The following is a 20,260-nucleotide window of genomic DNA, read 5'->3' as shown; positions in this document are numbered from 1 at the left end:
CAAAAAACAGAAGAGAACAGTTAAACACAGATTTTATATTCTATGGCTCTCAATACAAGATCACTTTACCTGTGGTAATTGAAGAAGCACACGATCTTGGGAACCTTCAAAGGAACTGGAAGAGATTTGACATGCAGGTCGGACACAAGTCCGAAGCATGATTTTAGTTTAACAATCTTAAAGGTGGTTTACTAAAACACGGATGCACCTGTACACCAGTAAAATATAATAATTGAACTATATTAAGTGATGGTGTTTTTTGTAACTGTAGTGCCTTCAATATTCACAAAGTAAACCTAAAAATAATATATTTTAAACAAGTAAAGGCTAAAAACATTTTTATTTTCTTAAACAGAAATCTGACTCACCAGGGAAGAAAAAAAAATACATTAGAAAAAGAAAAAAACTAACAGGACACATTCGGATTTCATTGGCTTCAAAAATAAAATGACATGGTTAGTTTCTCTCTAAATACAGTATTTCAAGAATCGCAGAGCAACAGACAGTAAAGGCTTTTGACCAATCAGCAACTCGGATTGCGACGATGTATTATCATTGCAAGGGTGTGAATAGGCCTGTATTTGAGCTCATGTCCAATGAGTCAACCATATAGTAGATGGAACCTGCCCTGGCACAATTCTACAGGGAAAACAAAAATCCTAAAACATCAGAATCAACAAATGTCTCAAATACTTCAACAATGACACAATCATCTTTTTTTTTTTTTTTTATAAAGGAATTCAGGTTTTTGCTATTACTGGGAAAACAATTAGCCTTACAATCCACCACTAGCTCCCGCTCAACCCTACTGTTCCTGAGCTCTTGAAGCATTCCCTCTACCCATTACATGAATTGTAAAGAGCTGTTAAACTCCACCTGCTAACCAGTTTGTAAACCTTGCTATGTTGCAAGGTAATTGCCCACCAAATATATAACCCTCTTGGGAGGGAAACACCCCTGTTGAGTGAATTACTTTTCCTAGTATCACACTTGCTCTTAATTATGCAAATCTGCTCTCCTGCCTCTACAAGAAGGGACAACGAAGATCGCCAACAACAAGTTCCAGTATGGAGGGTATGTGGCCGTCAGGCACTAAAATAGAGATTCATAACATGTATACATACACCCTAGGAGATTAGTAGTTGTGAGGGAATAAATGGGTGCCACAGCGAAGGGGGATGGGGGAACGGAAATACCTTTGTGCACACATGCAAAAGAATGGACATTCTGGAACAAGCATCAGACACACACAATACAGGTCAAAGAACAATGATTTATTCAAATGATTTAGTACACTGCTATAAAATTAGCATTTAAAACAGATTATCAGAACCTTGGTTAAGATAACATACAGTAGCATTGAAAAAGAACATAACTTCATACTTAAAAGAGCCTTTTAATTTCCAGCAAAGACGACATTGGACAAAGACACCTTTATTCCAACAAAGAACATAAAATTGAAAAAGGGCCAGATGTGTTCTGGTTTGGGGTCAGCTTTCACAGGCCAACGTGTATATAGCTACTATGCTAACCAACTGGCGCTGCACAGTTCATCTTAAGTCTTTGGGGAAGTGGCATACACAACCCTTTACCATAATGTGGGGTTATTACTGTAAAGGCCCACACAGTTCTTCCACCAACTCCTCCACCTGCATGAACCACAGGTATGTTCCAATTAGTATGTGCAAATATGGTAGTACATGTCGTGAGGTATGCTTCAGGCAGCATGTGGCGCACATACAACCAAAACCTACAAAAGGAGAGGTAGCGTTAACGTTTAATTTACAAGCGGGTTTACAAGAATTTGGGAACAGCAGTAGATAAATACCTTAGCAACCGAACGGGGCCCAACTTATCGCTGTCACTACCAGTACCATGGGGCACTGGCAGACTCAGTCCTATACAATGCAAGCAAAATGATGCAGCCGTTTTCTAGTTCAAAGCAAACCCTGCACAACATACTAAGGCCTTATGAACTGGAGCACACCCAAGACTATGTAGACGGGGCGGAGGGGCCTTAGGCTATAATCAAGAACCACTGCAGTGAAATGGGCTCTCACGGAGTAGGCACCTTCTCGTTCCTACATCTGCACAACATTTCACAGAAGTAATATGCTACAACATCTACACAAGAACACTAAATCCCTCAAAATCAGCAATGAGTGCAATGAACTGGCTTTCATTTGGTGGCAGCAAATATGCAAATAGTTACAGTAGCATACTTGCTTGGTATGCAGGATACATAGAATCTGAAGGCAGCAATGGGTCCCTCAGGCACAGCAAAACCTATGCAATGGAGACTAGGCTTACACTTCATCAAGTGTCAAAGTAGGAGCTAATGTGCCTACAAACAGTACCCGAGTAATAAATAAGGGACTGGTAAAATTAGTTGAAATACGTTTCTGGGCAACAAATCCACTCACTCAGCAAGTTATTACCTGTGCAAGAGAGGAGAAGCTCGCTCACATAGAATTTCTCAGTAAAGGATTACCTGTACGCCATAGCACAGGTGTCACCTGGTTGCAATCAGTGCAACATACTAAGTAGCCCATCAGATGCAAACACCTGTTGAATAAGGCTGGCATGGGCAACGCCTCTAAACCAGAATCAAACATGCCAATCACATTCCTTCCATTTTTCCAGCTTTCACAAATCTGGATCCAGGTTTTATGATTTTTCATCTTGAACCTACTGTGGTTCATCAATTTTCATTAAGGAATCAGATTTGCCCACTGTAAAGGCCGGAAGCAGTAAAATAAGAAACATGACCAAATGATGTGACTTAAACTATCCAGTTATTGATCAACATGCCATCAATTTGGTAATTCCTGTTGCTCTGCAAAATATTCTCATCTTCTCCTTGCTATTGTCCATGTACACTATTCTTCCTTCTCACTTACAACGCTGTATGCTTACCTGTATATGTGGACAGCAAGATAGCTGGAATAATAAACACTGCGTTGTAGTTATGGGCCCTTTGCAATGCTCAATGGTGTCGATTTATGAAGGAACTGCAGGTCCACTGAAAGGGATACATCTCAAGTCCATACAGGTGAACATTCTTTGGCATTATTTTATGGGCAGGTTGAACACTGATACTCACCGAGTGAAACATCTTCCCCAGCTCCTTGAAGGCCTCTCTTCAGCACACTCCTGTCCCTTGAAGGGGGCACGTGAATGTCACACCAAGACACCCCTTGGAGACGAGAACTCCAACGCTATTGGCAGTAAACCTCATAATTACTAATTCCATGAAACACAGGTGGATGACTTCCTTTAACGTTTCCAAATCACTTGCATTGCTATTCATTCCCCTTTCTAAAGTACTTTTGTTTTAGAAACAGAAGGCTCCCTGGAAGCGTTCATGTCCATCTCCTGCAGCTGAAACTTCACCAAGGGTGTAGATTTCTTAACATGTCTCCAAATTAGTAGGTGTCCCTCACAGCACTTCTCAATTTGATCAAAATAGGTTTGGGTACATGATAATGTGAATTCTTTAGTACCTGCATTCCCTAAAGCCACTTGACCTACACCATAGGCACTCTGTTTTGGGGTCAGTAAATGGAATTGTCTTCAGCACATTTGTGATGAAAAAACAAATAAAAAGGCTTAATCTTTGGACTTATGATTCAGCAATAAGTCTTACAATCAAATATGAGGTTAACAAAGTAGGAATTGGAAGCCCCCAGTGGCATTTCGATTTTATGGGTCTTCTCCAGGTAAAGCCAGAAATACCCTTCAATTGAGGTCAAACGTTACCACTAATCACACCAGTAATCCTCTACTCACTCAAGAGTGCATGCTTCAGAACACTAGGTTTTGTATGGCACCTTACAGGCAATTGCTAGAAGGCCTTCAATTTTTTATACTTTGTCCAGCCAAATGTTATCTGGCCTTTCACTGGCTAAGCCTCCCACTTCATTTTCCTCCAACCCTGCATGGCAAACAAGCACTTTGGTAAAAATGCCACAATGTACATCAGGTCAGCTATGCTGTCACGATCTGCAAATTAGCCTTGGTGTTGGGTTCAAATAGAAAACCTTTCAATCAAACTGAAGAAAATTGTTTCAGTAGGAAGAACAGAAAGGGGCAAAGAAAAGATAAAGGCAACTGTAGCAATTTGAAGTTCTTAAACTGGAGAAATGGCTCATTCGCATCGACTGTACTCCTGCATCAATGGCCGGCCATAGTATTCATCGGCTGAAACACTTCTACTTGCAAAGACTACCAAGAGCAGCAGATCTACAGGATTTAACACCATACAGAGGAGGGATACAGCCCACAGAGATTGGTCTAGCACTGAAATACATTCAGAATTCAACAGCAGATACAAGGTTTTAAAACAGCTTACACTAAAAAGAAATGAAGTGAGCAGAGGCAAATGAATTACGGTATGGAAAATACATACAAATGTTTAGGAGAAGAATTACTTCATCGACGAATAATACGAATGGAATTAACGCAAGACAGTAGAGGGAATAGTAAAAATGAGGCAATTAAAGCAGCAAGGAAAGCAGAAGGTCGAAGAATACAGCAGACAACAAGCAGTATATCACGGAATAGTAGTGAAGTGTGTTGGGGCTAACATACTGAAAAGGTAGTGTGGTGCGGCAGTGGAGAGCATTATTAATGAAAGGTCCTAGTATATAACGCTGGTAAATGCAGCTAAGTCGTTATGAGGAGCATGATAAACCACGTATAAAGGGGTAGTAACGAACGATGAGCAATGTCCAAGAGAATCCTACAGTCAAAGGAATAATTTGAATGATGAAGAGCAGGTTGAAAAAAGAAAACGAGCAGTCCAAACATGCTACCGTAAGGCAGCAAAGGACGAAAGCAAAGGGGTATGGTCCTCCAATAGGGTCACCGACATAGCTCAGACTCACAGCAATTGTTTACAGCACTCTCCTAGGTGATAGTTATGTAGTCTTTTTTTTTTGTACGGGCTCTTCCAAGATCCTATTACCAAACCACTTTTTGATGTGCCTAACTCCGTCAGTTCTTTTAAACTATTGGCTTGTTTGTCTTTGGCATGTCCGGGTCTCTGATTCCTGTAATAAAAGGTTTCCAAAAGAAATAAAAACATGGTCTGCTACTCCAGTGCGGTGCGTGTTCACACAACAAGCTGCTCCCCTTGGAAACATTGGATGTCCACTGGATCTCACACAACGGGTGCACTTGCGCTTCCTTTCACTCATCAATTGTTGAAACAATAGAAACAATGCAGTAAAAAGGAGAACGTGGAGGACTATGCTGCAAACGAAACATTACATTATTTTAACATCACATTCAATTTTCTGTTACCAAAGTGTCCTGCTTGGAGGCCCCTTTAGGACATTACCTGCTTTAAATATAGGTTATCACCACAAGTAAAAACAAACAGCATCTCAGAGAGAAAGTGCTCAGAAAAGCACCCTTTCCCACGCCAGTCTGCAATCTCCAACGTCCCTCCACACCTCTCCGTCAGCAGCCTTTTAATAGCCTTTCCATAACAAAATACCAAACTGACAACATACACAAACAGCAAGACGAAAAATGTCACCTAGCCCTACTTCACCCTCCCACACCCCAAGAGTACAAGGGCGGGATCTTCCATGGACATGGAATGCCAATGAGAATCGTCGATGCTGGGTCCGGTACTGCTGATGAATTCCCTGAAAAGCTCACTACAAAACAATTAATTCAGTAAATAAAAAGAAGAACCACTGGATATGATGCACATGACCAGAGAATGGGAAAAACCATCCTCCTCTTATGATATAAACAAAAAGAAAATCACCCTACAAGCATGTGTGGTAGGCTGCACGCGTTCAAGCCTGCTGTTACCCCACATCTGCTTGCAGGGCGCCGTCATAATTACCTGTGTAGCCAATCTTCTCAAAGCTTAGAAGGCCGAAGATGCTGTTATACAGCTGCATCTCCTTCTTGTGGCTTTGGTCCATTTCGTCCAGGATCTCCATCAACTCGTTACCAGTCTTGGTAGGGTGGCTGCACTCTGACTCATGCACTGTGAGCTCGTGGAAAGGTCCTTGCCAAGGGCATCCAATCCGCTTGTATTTACACTGTGTCACTCTGTTATTAAGCAGGAGAAAGACAGGCGGTCATTCTTCCACAAGTGTGTTAGTTTACTAAACATATCTACATTGCATCACTAAGTGAGCACAGCGTGAGAGTGAGACCAAATCATTCTGTAATGATTTCCAAAAACAAGATTGCAAAGGACAGAACCTGAGTAAAGTTGCATTCTTGCACAGTATTAGTAAAATATATGCTCATTTTTTTAAGGACATTTGTATGGCACTCATGCTGCCTCATGACTGTTTTGGAACACTGTACCGATGGGATGGAACAAGTGCGGTCTCATGAGCTATAGCTGAAAGCAGCTCTACTTCAGGACAAAGATTTCTCTAGTTCTAGTTATTGCAGGCAGTGGGTTTCCAACGTTCGTTGCCATTGAGAAATGTCAAGGGTTTGGTGCCAAACACGTGCCAGGATCGTCCTCGAAACAGATCCACTTCCATGGATTTAGCAACAAATTGTTGTTAAATGCAGACCGACGATAATGCCGATCTGAAAGAATCACAAGAGCTTACAGGGTGACGAGGGCGGGTTGTGGCAATTTACGCTCCAGAAACGGTGATGTGAAGTTTGTACATTGCTTGATGGGGAGCCTAGGCAGCGCTATTAAGGCAGGCAGGCAGGCTGTGGTCACTGCTACATATGCTGAAGGTTACTCGAACGGTAGGATTTTGTGATTTCTACAGATTACTCGGTGATTTAGAGGGCTGGCCAGGGAAAATGATCAGTGTCTGTTCAGCACCTTCTGACCTATGAATGGATTATTTACCACAACAGTCTCCCATGTAACTGGTTTACATTTCCTAGCTCCTAGGAGATGCTGGCAAGTTAGATAAGAACATTGGCTCCCTTGTATCTTATTCACGTCTATGTAGTCCTGCGGTCTGCCTCTTAACTGCCAGTCTGGGTAGAGGACTGTAGGCGAGTTTGGGTGAGGAGACAAAAAGGCTATTCCTAACCTCGTCCAACACTGCGTGACTTCGATGAAGAAGAAGAACGCTCATCAAGAAAGGGATGGAAGACATGCTCAGGAAACAGTGGCAAGAAGTTTGTTGCAGCATAGGAATATTTCCGCCTTAAGAATTCCAAAACTAAAATGTAGTCAAAGCAGTTGAGGCATTTTTTTAGAGAGATGAATTCAAAATCATATGTTCGATATTTAAACTGATCTTAACCATCTCAATTTACCAACCTTTAAACTTCAAGCTCCCCTAACTGCCCCCATTTTTATACATCAGGTACATAATCTTTCAATTATTTGAACTCACAAAATCATTTCATTTGTTGGAACTTTACTACTGCTGTGGCATTTTAGGGCTTGTACTAATCGATAAGGTTTTTAGTTTTCCAATAACCCTGTATGGTTTTAAAACATTTTTTTTATTGATTTTCAAACATACAACCAAACCTTGCAGCATAGATCTTGACGTTTCAAAATTAGCATATTCTTCCATGTATACTGCTTACCCTTGTCCCCCCCCCCATATGAGCCTACTTGACTGCGCCTTTCGCATCTCCATCTTCCCCAGGGGTTTCTCTTCCAATGTATCCAGCTGATCCTGGTCCCTCGACCAGTCCTGGGTGGACCCGTTCAATGTGACCACTAAATGTCTCCAGGCTATCGAGGTTTCTGCCTCTTCCTCCCCTCCTCTGTGACTCATTTCTTCCCATACTGCTGTCTCAGCCATGGTCCATTTCTGGAGGTCTCCTCACCAGGCTTCGATGCTAGGTCTCTTACATGCTTTCCACACCATAGCTATTCGACGCTTTGCAAGTATATATGCTAGGTCCTTTAATTTGCTTACATGTTTTAATTTACGCAGCCTGGGGAATCCCCCTACCAAGCATGACCACACTGATTCAACATCTATCTTAATCCCTTTCTCCTCAAGCCAGTGGGATACTTCTTGCCAGAACTTCCCAATTTCGGGGCATGTCAAAACATAGTACCCCTCTATGGTTTATTCAAATGGGTGTATTGATCCTAACTTCTGGGGTAATCTTAACTCTTATTTTATTTTTATTTTATTTTTTTCATTTGTTACGCGCCCAGTCCTTGGGGTATCACGGCCTACTTATGTGGAGAAGCTACATACAATATGAATGGGATTCAAGTGGCAGAGAACATTTGACTGTTACTAGCATACAAAGGAGAGAAAGGTTTGTCTTTCATAGAGTGGGGTTCCACACGACGAAAAGGTAGAACTCCTAGGAATTTTAAATGAGGCAATCACCTAATTTTGCAAGAGCTCCTTAAGTCTGCTATTTGCGCAGTGTTTTAATAGAGAGATGATTTTCAAGTGTCAAATAAAAAAAAGGTAAAAAGTAAACAAATGTCAAAAATGATGTCATATCAAGAAACATGGCAAAGAGCAAAAGACACATTCATTCTTATGGCTAAACATGGCAACTATTATGCTGCTATACTGTGCTGTGAGTGTTATGAAAAAGTGCTACAAGTTTAAAGAAATGAATGACAGGGGCATATCAACTCTGTGCCACTGTGCGAGAGAATACTGGAGTCTTCTTTGCAGCTACTGGCCACATCTCAGATGCTTGGGAAGGACCTCTGCATTCCACCCTACCCCACTAAACCCAGAATGTGTACAAAAGGGAGTGTTTTAGGGGGTGGGATACGAATCTGCGTAGAGCAGAATGTAATGCTATTTCAGGGCTTTTCAACCTTTGCCTCTACAGGTGTTTTAGAGTAACTCACTTGCTAGCCTTTCAATACTAAAGGATCATGGGAGTTGTAGTCCGAAACATGTGGCAAGCCCCAGGTTGCAGATCCTTGTGCTAGTTATTCAGGTTCTCAACTCAATAGGGCCAGCACACTCAACTGCTGCAGGGCCATTGAAAGGGATCAATAAACCCAAGACCCATATACTTTCGAACTTAACTTTTAGGCTATCCCTGAGATAGGGTAGACCTAGGTGACACTAGGCATGTCAAAAATACCCGTGTGATGCAGACCAGTCAACCCAGGTGCCTTGAGAACTGGAGTAGTAACTCCAACAGTCCATACGTAGATTGTTGTAGTACATGCAACTCATTTTTCCCCTTTTCCATGGGGCATATAAGAAAGATAACTTGAATCATTCTCAGACTCCTGAGAAAGGAACGGCCATCTTTGGGCTGGTGGCATATTAGAAGGACTACCCAACACCACCCTCCCGTCATCCATATTTAGTCTTTATACAAATAATTTCAAAGAACAAAATAAATATAGATATGGTATCACATCTAAAACACCACACTCATTTTTTTTTGTTTAATGTAACATCAGTTTGTACAAAAGAAAGACAACTTTAAATTACAGGTTACAAATCTCCTAGTATCTAGAACAACCTCAATCACAGAACCAAAAGGATCCTCGTCCCTTAGACCAGGCCCTCCAAATTGGATAAGTTCAAGGCATCCAAAAAGTTTATGATTGCACAAATTAACTGAGTGTTGATGCCACCAATCAAATAACACCACCAAGCATCCATGTTTCCAGTTAAGGGAGCAAAGTGGGCTAAATGCTGGTTGCGCTGAACAGCAATTGCCTCGCAGGCAGTGATTAAGTGCCGTAATGATTCTGTCGCTTGGTTGCAGAACCGACATCGAGCGTCCTGTTCAGATATCTCACGCCTCAGTACAAGGATCTCCTTGGTTTTATAGAGATTGAGGCGTAATCGTAGGAACATGTTCCTGTGATAGCTTGATGGGAATCTATCTAGGTACTTTGGCAAAATGTCCAATCTATTCAAGGTGCATCCAAGGTCTAAGGAAGAAGCCATTTTGTTTCTAGCCTCATTTACTATCCAATTTTGTTGGCGCTATTTCTTTTTTGCCACTTGCGGTCGCAAGATTATGGTCTCGAGAGAAACATCGGCATTGTGTAATATGCAGACCAGCTTAGCTTTCCACTTGTTTACCAAACCAGCAGTCGGATGCTCTGAAACTGTATGCAAAATTTCATATGGTGTTGAAGTGTGTGCCAGCATCATTTTTCTCATGGTGGAGATGGATTTCCACAGGACAGTACCGTAGAGTGAATCAATGCATAACTCGTAACGTATCGCTGTCATTGCAAAATTCTTTGGCAGCCTTAGAACTTTTCGCCAGAAATTTCCCTCCAGTTTGTTCCACAAAACCTGACGGATATTCCAGCCAGATTCACTCCCAAATGTTATTGCAGGCGTCACTTTTTGCAGGTAGAAGGATATAATTGGCTTAAAAGAGAATTTGCCATATGCTGCGTGCAGTTTGGCACCTTGCAATGCAAACATTTGCATACGGGCCACCAAGTCTTGTGTCCAGTCCCACTCACGAATAGAGTTATTAAATTGCACTCCTAGATATCTGATGCTATTCGATATCTCTAGTCGTTTATCCATTATTTGCCAGCAAAATTTACGAGAACGTGCTTGAGAACCACGTCCAATCACTATTATCTTTGACTTTTTGGAGTTGATTTGTAAGTCGTTTTGCAGGCAATAGTTTTGAAACGCATTCAGCAGTCTCTGAAGCCCAACTGGAGTAGAGTCCATGAGCACGATGTCGTCAGCGTAGATGACCCAGCTTATTTGTTGCCCATTTACTAATGGCGGAAAAATCCTTTGATCTTTAAATGCCAGAGATAAGTCTGAAATAAAGAGTTTGAAAAGTAGGGCAGCAAGCGGGCAACCCTGCTTCACACCCCTTTTTGTGGCTATTTCATCTGACAAATCACCCTGCTGATTTAACCTTACTCTAAAGGACGTATTTGAGTGGAGGGCAATCAAAGGCTCCAGCAAGTCACTTGGGCAATTCCAGTCATTTAGTTTTTTCCATAGGAGGTTATGATTTATGCTGTCAAATGCCTGGCTCAGGTCTATAAATGCAAGGTACAGCATTTTCTTTCGCTTCAGGGCATCGAGTTTTAAACAGTTTAGGAGGACCAGATTTAATTCAACTCCAACTCCTTTGGTAAATCCTGTTTGCCTGGGATCGCTCACGGCAATCTCAGTTGCCCAATTAGACAGCCGCTTTTGCAGAAAGGCACCAAAGACCTTACCGATTGTGTCCAAAAGGGCAATCGGGCGATAGTTGTTAGGATCGTCCCGATTGCCCCTTTTGAATATTGGAACCACCGCTGCTCTTAACCATGAAACCGGCAGGATTTTTTCATGCGAAATTCGTTCAAACAGAGATCTCATCATATTGGCCCATAGAGTATTATGGGATTTTAGCATCACATTTGAGATACCATCGGGGCCTGCAGCCCTAGAAGCCTTTAACTTCGTGATTGCCAATTCGATGTCTTCTGTAGAATCTTCTACATTCCATCTTGCAGTGGTTATTAATGTCGAGGGTACCACAATGCAATTGAAGTCATCAAAGACAGCAGAAAAGTGAGCGACCCAACTGGCCCCGTTCACACCATTCGCCATTGAATAGGTGTGATTCAACCTACCAGTGTTGATTATCTCCCAAATGTGTCTGCTGTCCTTCAAAATAATAAGTTTTAACATCTGTTCAGCTTGAGACTGTATTCGCAAAAAATTAAAGGATTTAATCCAGTTACGATATTTCTGGCATCTAGATTTTATTTTGGTGGGAGCACTTCCAGGATCGACTTTTTTCAGGAGCTTTATATCATCCCGTAGCTTTTTCTTTTCCTGACTTATGGTTGCATTGAAAGGATGTTTTACTTCAGTTGCAAACCCTTTATGGATTGTATTCCTCCTTTTAAAGTAGTGTATTAACAAGGGATAATTAATCCTTGAAGTTATTTAGGGCGCTTTCTCAAGGTTGTTTGTCAACATTAGCAACTGAGGGCAACTGAGGTGCACTCATGCGCAATCTGTTCGCTCCGTTATTTATTGTTACGCTCTCAAGATACTTGAATGAGGCTGATTTTGTTGCTTTTTCCCAGCTGAACAACATTGCATCATGGTCACTCTTGTCAGTCTGTTTTATTTCAAATGAAGAGACTGTTGCTAACAAATTTTTGGACACCCAAATGTAATCAAGGGTCTTTTTGCTCACGCCATGTTTCCAAGTAAAGCCAGGAGGAATATCACCACGGGTTGCTCCGTTCAGCATTGAGCACTCTCTCAATGCCATTTCTTTTATCCATCTGACACCTCGATCCTGCAATTTACCATTAATCATTATACCAACTTCATCGCATTTAGTTGTTGGCATATTTAACCAGGCATAGTTGAAATCACCACATATTATAATTTCCGGATCCTCATCTGCTAGAAGACACTTATCAACCTCAGACAGTACGGCTCCAATGAACTTTGATTGCGAGATCATTGCAGTATTCCAGTAGATGTTGACAATCAATAACACTTGATTCCTGAATGGAGAAGATCGTTTAATCTGAATCTTTGTTACTTGTACGAACATGTTCAGATTTACAGAGGATATGATCGTCCAATCATTATTATTCTTGATCATTGTAACCAGACCGCGAAGGGACGACCGAAAAGGTTTTTTCCAGCAGGATTCAGAAGGACTGTGTACCCATCACAACCAGGGCACTCGCGCAGCCATGTTTCCTGTAGACATATAATTGACAAGTCCAATGGGAATTGCCACTTTCCATCAAACAGATTTTTAAAGCCGCGAGTGTTCCAGGATAGCAGCTGGTTATTTTCTTCTCTGCTGTCCGCTCTTTGCTAATAGTCCTGTTGTTTTGCAGTTTTTGTACAGGGTGTGTGTTTAATGCTCATGTGGTCCCACAGAACTTTCCTTCTTTTTTCTTTTCGGTTTGTTCCACTGGTGATAAGTGTGGACTAACATCATCACAAGCATCAACACTTATTACTTCGAAGCCGAAGAACAACAGGTCATCCGCGGCATCTAGTATAGCCGTCTTGAGGGCACGAGAGTGTAGATGTAAATTTACCCAGTCCGAAAAATCCTCAGACATGTATTCAACAACTGCTATGTCTTCCGATTTTATTGCACCAGCGTTGAGATACACTGTAGCAGATTCAGAATGTTCTTTCGATTTAAGTTTACCTCTTTCTGTTCTGGCAGGGCATTTTTTATTTGGATTTTCCATATGCCTTTACGTGTATTGTCAGATCGATTTTTGCTGGACATGTTTACTTTGTTATCAAGTTTTTCAATTTGTGCACTTGTTAGTTTTGGATTTAATTTACCCCACAGGGGAAATGGGAGAGCTTCCGCCCTTCCTTTAAACGCGTTTACCCCTAAGCTCTCTTTGGTGGCAATCGATATGGAAGGAGCCTTACGACTTTCGTGGTTACTTGCACGCTAGGGCTGGTTGAATTCATGTTTGACCAGTCGGCCGCTTCATGAGTTCTTTACCAGGTCTTTCGGCAATTGACTTTGGTACTGCTACAGTGCCAACACTATCGTCAATGTCATCGTCGTCTATAGAGTATGTTGAGTACTCACATAACTTCAATGATGCATCAAAACTTGAATCATTCTCGCTGCTAGAAGCTTTTCTAGCTCTTTTGGCATTGGGCTGGGATGGTAACTTTTTCACCAGAGCCGATTTAGGTTTTAATTGTCCGTCCAATCCTTTCTCGGGCCGCTTAAATGGGGAAAGGGACGGCAGAGTTGATACGTTTCGAATGAATTTTTTATTACAAGATGTACGGGCACGTTTGGCTACTTGTTTCTGAGTTATGAGATTTGGAGCACCTTTTGTGCCACAAGACTTTTGTTGCTGGGTTTGTTTTTCACTCTCTTTCGCCAGCCCTGTAGGTGTTTTGAAAATCCCAAAGGAAAGTTTTTCCGTTAAGATTATTTGTTCTTGTACCTCTACAACTTTATCTGCTTGGATAACCACACCAAGCGTGGCAGACGGGGCAGCGCCATCTCCAACAATCGCTGGAGGTGCTTGCTGCAGAGTGTGAGTGTTGACCCCAACAGGCAGCAAACAGTCATTCTTAGAGCTTGCCACTGCATGCTTAGCCTGCACAAGAGGGGCTCCTTTTTTAACATTTGAGCATCCCACCGAGGTACTGCATGCAGGGCCACCCAGGGTCATCAGGTGCTTCTGGAATACCTGTCAGGCCTCCGAGGGTTGATCCTTAGACAATTTAATTTGACAGTGCGGAGCATGAACATACTCACAAACTGGACTTGTAAATGTGGATGTGTTGTGACGCATCCACTTTGTACACTCAATTACAGCGTCCATTAGTGCAGAACTGTCACTATTTGACTGGCAGGCTAAGTCACTTAGTCTGGATTGCCATTTTGAGGAGTTTTCAGCTTCAATATCCAATCTAGCATCAATTGCCTTCGAGAAACTTTCTAGACTTCTCATTTTTGCATTTATGTCTGCCAGCAAGGTCATTTGATCGGTTACTGCATCATGAATAGATTCATACAACTTCATGAATGGAAGTAATGCAATTGATGTTGCGGCCAATACATTGTTGTGTATTTGGATTCCTGCCGCGGTAGACAGAGCTTTTAGATGGTTGATCAGTTTTTGTCGCCTCCTGGGCCGTTTTTGCCATCCTGGAAGATGCGTTTTTCTTTCTAAGCAAGTTGTCAACAGGTGGAATACACGTTACAGCTCTTTTTTCTACTTCGTCTGTACCAGGCAGCTCAAAATTCTCACATGACGATTGATGGACGGAATCATTGGAACTAGACAGCAACGAAGTTTCGGGTCTTTCAGTAAAGATGTTTTTTTCGCTCGCAGAACGTCGTTTTTTCAGATTTTGAGACTTATTTTTCTTTGTGGAGTGATTTTTCAGAAAACTGGTGTTCAGACGTTCATAGGTGGCCAAAAAGTCTGCTTTCAAACGAGCAGTCAGTCGAGCTTCACGAACAGGAAGATCAGTAGAGTTTTGCTCTATTACTGGCACTGATACTGGAAGCGAATCTGGAAGCGCCCCCTCGCCAGGTTCCATGTTCCAATTTGGTTCCTTTCGTTTGTGGAGCCAGGAGCGTCTCGAATAATCGCGCCTCCAACTGGCGCTAAAAGAAGCATGGAGGCGTCAGCCTTTCCAGGTTTTTCAGCAGAGTAAATGTTACACAGCGGGAATTCGAACCGCCCCATTTCCTGCGTTAGGACAATTGGTAGGATGGTTCCCATCAAATCAGAGTCCGTTAATTCAAATAGCGATGTCTGCACGACTTCACACGCATCAACATACACTGAAGGAGAAAAATCCTGAGCCAATTCCACAGTGCTGATGTCGGGGCTTGCCCTTTGATTACATGTATTGCTAGAACAGTCTCTCAACATTCTGGGTGGGCCCAACGATGTTTGGGCTAGAGCGGCTAGTGACGCACTGAGCCTTTGCCCAAACAAGTAACCACCTCCAAGCCATTTTCAATGGCAAACTCAATTAGATCCTTATGTGCTTTTGACTCCACCGGGGGGAGTAGGGCTTACCTCCTTTGGGAAACTTAACAACGCTTTTCTTCTAGAGAGCAATGATTTCTGGCGAGTCTGTGGGCCCTCCTTCGTCATCGTATTGATCACGGTTTCCAGCTCTGCCGGCACTTCACGGAGAGCGTCAGAGAACAAGGGAACAGTAGCCAAGTGGATGACAGCTACGTGCGGGGAACTGCGGCAGGCCGAACTCCGCCGTATCATATGATGAAAGTCTTACTTATTTGTCGGAGGCAGTGAGTTCAGGCAGACTTCAGTCTCCGCTTTAGATGGAAAGATATTGTCTGTCCTCGCGGCAGTTGCACCTCCCCCAGCGCCAAACAGCCGCACAACAGCCGGTGGGCTTTACTCCCTAGGGCTTAACGCCGCAAGGGCGGTAGCGTCTGGCCTTTGAAAGATCCTGAGGTCACGTGATCAAGTCACGTGCTGGTGATGCCCCGCCTCCTCCAGGAAGCGCGTTTGTGTCGCTTTGTGGCAAGAGCCTACAGCAGCTCGCAGTGTCGAGTTGGTGAGTAGTTAAGGGCAGTCTCCACACAATGACTCCTCTGAGAACAGAGTTTGCACTGTTCAGTTGCACAATGCGGGCGGCAGCGTCTGGCCTTTGAAGGATCCTGAGGTCACGTGATCAAGTCACGTGCTGGTGATGCCGCGCCTCCTCCAGGAAGCGCGTTCGTGTCGCGTTGCGGCAAGAGCCTACAGCAGCTCGCAGTGCCGAGTTGGTGAGTAGTTAAGGGCAGCTTCCACACAATGACTCCTCTGAGAATAGAGTTTGCACTGTTCAGTCGCACCACACCAATTAAAAGATATTTGATGCACTCCGTAATCAATTCTGCAAGGAAAACATTTACTGCCAATTCTTGTTCTCCATCACAGGTAATTTATAAACACTGAAAAACGACATTGAAGTGTGAGGTCTCTATAGAGAAAACAACATTTTTAAATTGACTTTTCTTTAAAAACACGTTTGCCATTTTTCAACTTAAGTTTAAAAACTAGGTTACCTCCAAGAAGCACGTTGGTGCAGTTATAAAACAAATAATTTGCCTTATTTCTAACACTGAAAAAAAGAGAAAATCCCACGAGACAGAAGTCATAAAACTGAAAAATTACACAGGCACTCTAATGAATCCATACAACAATGCACTGAATATGGCTTTATAGACCAAGGGAGGCATCATTAACGTGGGATAATAGCCCACCACGTTATGGCCTGAGAAAATGCAGAGAACCAGGAGTTGGGGGAGGAGTGCAGAGCAAGGGTCATTATTCCAAGCGACAATGACACTTCCCCAAGGTCTAGCAGGCTATTAGCGCACAGTGGTACTAGCATATAAGGTTTTGATGGTGTAGTTTAAAATGCTAGTTTAATAATGAGAAAGTAAATCAACATTCTGCGCAACTCAAAGTGGTTTAAATTTTGTAGTATTTTAATAAGAAGGTTGTCATAAGTTAAGCATTTCAATTGCAAGCGCGGTTAAACTGTAGAGGGTTAACATGAGCATGCATTGTGGGTGCTTGAAAGTAAACGGTTTCTCAGTTTTCCCATTTCTGAGCTCTCTTTGGCATGTTAAATAGGAGGTCGCATTACAAAAACGAGTCCCCCTAGAGAGCAAGGATCTTGTTGAAAGACAGCTTACCTGGCCAATTGCATCATTGTTTCCGTGCCTGCTGTTGAAGTTAGAATGCAACTAAAATAATGGAGTTTATAGCGAAGCAGATGGGACATAAAGGGAGCCGGTTTATAAATAAGGAGAACCTGGCCCAGGTCGGCAATTTGATCTCCTTGTGCATTCCGGTTTTCAGTAAAACCATCAAGTACTGGGTGTGGGACTATTTTATAAGTAGGGCAAAGTCCCTTTCATCAAAATGGGTAAATGTAAATAATAAATTCAGGAAACGCTCTGCAAGTCCCACTGTACAGTAATATGAGGTGAAAATAAATAAATAAATAAATAAATAAATCGCACCCAAGCTATTGCATGCAATCGAAACTCACGATTTCGGAAGGGATGATATGGCAACGAACGTTAAGTCTACCAAATTGTGTTCCTATTGCCCTTATTAGATGTGAGAAGGGCCTAAAATCACTAGAGGCCATGGTTTACTGGAAGCCCTTATGTTTCACACAGTTCTGTAAACCTGTTCCTCACTCTCTCTATGGGGATATGGTAGTTTTGATAGACCGCGCCCAGAATGATATCGTAGGGGGTCTTGTAGATCGGTGTAAACCCCTGCTGGTTAAACTAGGGTTGAAAGAGGAGGATCTCCACTTGCGCCCTGGTTTTGTAGGGCATGCTGTGTGCCAGGCCGATTGGATACATGCCTTGGAAAAGATGCATCAATAAGCCTCCTTAGCCCATCTAAAACCAGAGCATACAAAATCAGGCACACAATGTTAGAAATGCTTTAATGTTTTTAGATTCAATGTTCTACAGACCACGAAATCATGGCTCATAGAGGAAACATTCCTAAAGGAGGAGTCTTTTTGTAGGCACTGCCGTAATCTGACAGAACCTGAAACCTGGGACCATCTGTTTTTCTACTGCCTGGCACTTCTGTTCTTCAGAATGTTGTATTTGGGTCAGTTTGTGTACTGGCCAAGGTCTATTGGTAATGCAAAGGTCACACTGGCTGTGTCGGGCTTTTTCAATGCTCCCAAAGATATTTAAAATGATTGAGGTCTTAATTGAATTAATTTTTAGATAACTTTTATTTGGTATTCTAATGTTTTTAAATGTGCCTGTGTCTGGTTTTATACTGTTGAAATGGATTGTAGGATATGTCATTAGGTTGCGGGGGCTATGTGTTTTATTAATTCTTGTTTTATAGTTTTTTTTTTACTATATACTAAGGGCCCGATTCATGGAATTATCTGCGCGGAAAATGGGGTACTTGCGTGCGGAATTGCATGCAAATCCGCCTTTGTCGTTTTATGGACTCGAATGTGCAGTACTTTTCCTGGATTTGGGTTGTGTTCGTGCTGGCTCAGCATACCTGCGCGAGCCGTCGCGGGACTTGCGTGAGATTCCAAGCAGAGCATGGGCATGGCTTGCGCAGAGGGCTGGGAACGAGGCGGAACACCAAAAATGGGGAAGAACTTGTGAAAAAGTAGGCGTTCCAAGGGACGGCCTGCAGGCAGTCCCTCGCACACCCAAAATTGAGCAACACTAAGCGTATTAATGGATTCGATTGCGCAATATCTCGGCTAGGTAATGACCATGCAAGTCCTTCATACGATCAACCACCCGAAGTACACTTGCACGTAGGCTATGCAGCACGCTTGTGGTAATGCATGTCAGATTTCGGGGTGCGTTTACTCAATCAGGGTTCCGAAGTAACAGTGCGTGCAAGCAGTGGAGCGGGGTGCACACGCAGCTTTCCAGAGTGAATGCCAAGTTTATGATTTTTTGTACGCATGTTGTCGGGGTGCTGGATACCATTACGGGGGACTCCGTGCAGGATCCTAGAGTAGCAGGCCTGCTTATGTGGGACCCTGCGCACTGTTTGAAGGGTCTGTGTATTCACCAGGGGGAGCACTCCAAAGGTAGCTGTTCCGGCGAATTATGCTTTGCGTTTGGGCGTGACTTACTTTTACGGTTACTTTGCGTCGTAAATTCCATGAATACGTGGGCACACATTTTTTTTTGCGCGCGCAGGTCTATGATGTGTCCTTCTCGGCATGCGGCCTTTGCAGATTTCTGCACACATCCGTGAATCGGCCCTTTAAGTGTATTATGATATGAGGTTGAATTTTTTTAATTTGACCATAAACAAAGAAAAGTCGGGATGCAATCAATACCAGTAGTTCTTGGCTGCCCTCCAACTGTCAGGTTGGCGGAGAGGAGGTCAGTAACGATCTCCATGTGTACTAATGGGAATTAGTAGACGGTACATTTTTCCAACTCTGGTTGAGCTCTGAGTAATCTGTTATAATTTGCAGCAGCAGCAAATTCGCTACTGTTTTTTTTGCATTCACTCCATGCTCATCACCATGTAGCTTTTAAAATCCTAATTTTGTGAGATTTTTAGGGCACCCCTCCATCCTCTCCCTCACGCCCAAAACCTTGTTCCTGACCAGTTTCTTGGATATCAGGTCTACATTATTAGACATTAATGGTGCAAGGAAGAGAACGAAGAGGACCAGGCTGTGTGTTTTGCTTCTGGAAATCCCTCAAAGCAAGCACCTCTCGGCAGAGCCTTGCCTGCGATTTGCTTTCTGTCAAGAGGTCACTTGCCCCCATAACCATTTTCATTAAGTTGATAATTCTGACATTGGTACACTGCCTGCCGACTGGGAAATTAAGTGTGTATGAATGGAAATGGTGATGCCTTGATGAAACTCTGAATCGCCAGTGTAGAAACCAAAAGAAAGTGGGACCAAAGAGAAGGACAGATTCCAAAAGCTATTCTTTACCGTAGTGGATCCTCATCCAGGCAAAAACATGCAGACCATTTGATTTCACATTCCGGTGTCAGGTTTCAGTTACTGGAAAGAGATACATTCATACATAACGTTACATAAAACGCCCTGTGCAAAAGAAACTAACATCTAATAACACTATTCTCAGGCTCAGACATCAAAAACGAAGACCTTTGCCAGAGGAAAAGCGACCGGGCACACCAGTCAGGACAATGCTGAGGGTTTAGGTAGTTCACACAGGGACTAACAAAGGATCCAGACTCCAAAAATACTGTTTAAATGCAGGGTTTGCTACGGAGTAGCTACCCACCTTGGTACGGAGTTAGGTGGGTTACTACATGAGCAGTGCTTTACCTGGACTGGAGGTTACAGTTTGATGCATGTGAATGACA

General features: G+C 42.8%; 1 protein-coding gene across 4 annotated transcripts in view; it reads right to left on the bottom strand.

Moving 5' to 3' along the window:
• ZFTRAF1 (zinc finger TRAF-type containing 1) overlaps positions 1-20,260 on the bottom strand; it is a 139,189-nt gene that overhangs the window by 6,778 nt on the left and 112,151 nt on the right. For 2 of the 4 annotated variants that reach the window (XM_069621800.1, XM_069621798.1), the window contains exon 3: positions 5,861-6,072. In XM_069621800.1, the coding sequence (XP_069477901.1) occupies positions 5,861-6,072 (212 nt within the window). Of the gene's footprint in view, positions 1-69; positions 116-1,259; positions 1,751-5,860; positions 6,073-20,260 lie in introns of those variants that run through there. The other 2 variants (XM_069621799.1, XM_069621797.1) reach the window with 2 other exon arrangements.

The sequence above is a fragment of the Ambystoma mexicanum genome, chromosome 5q (genome assembly GCF_040938575.1).
Source record: "Ambystoma mexicanum isolate Mex_15411 chromosome 5q, UKY_AmexF1_1, whole genome shotgun sequence".
NCBI lineage: Eukaryota > Metazoa > Chordata > Amphibia > Caudata > Ambystomatidae > Ambystoma > Ambystoma mexicanum.
This window is presented reverse-complemented; position numbering and strand designations above follow the sequence as displayed.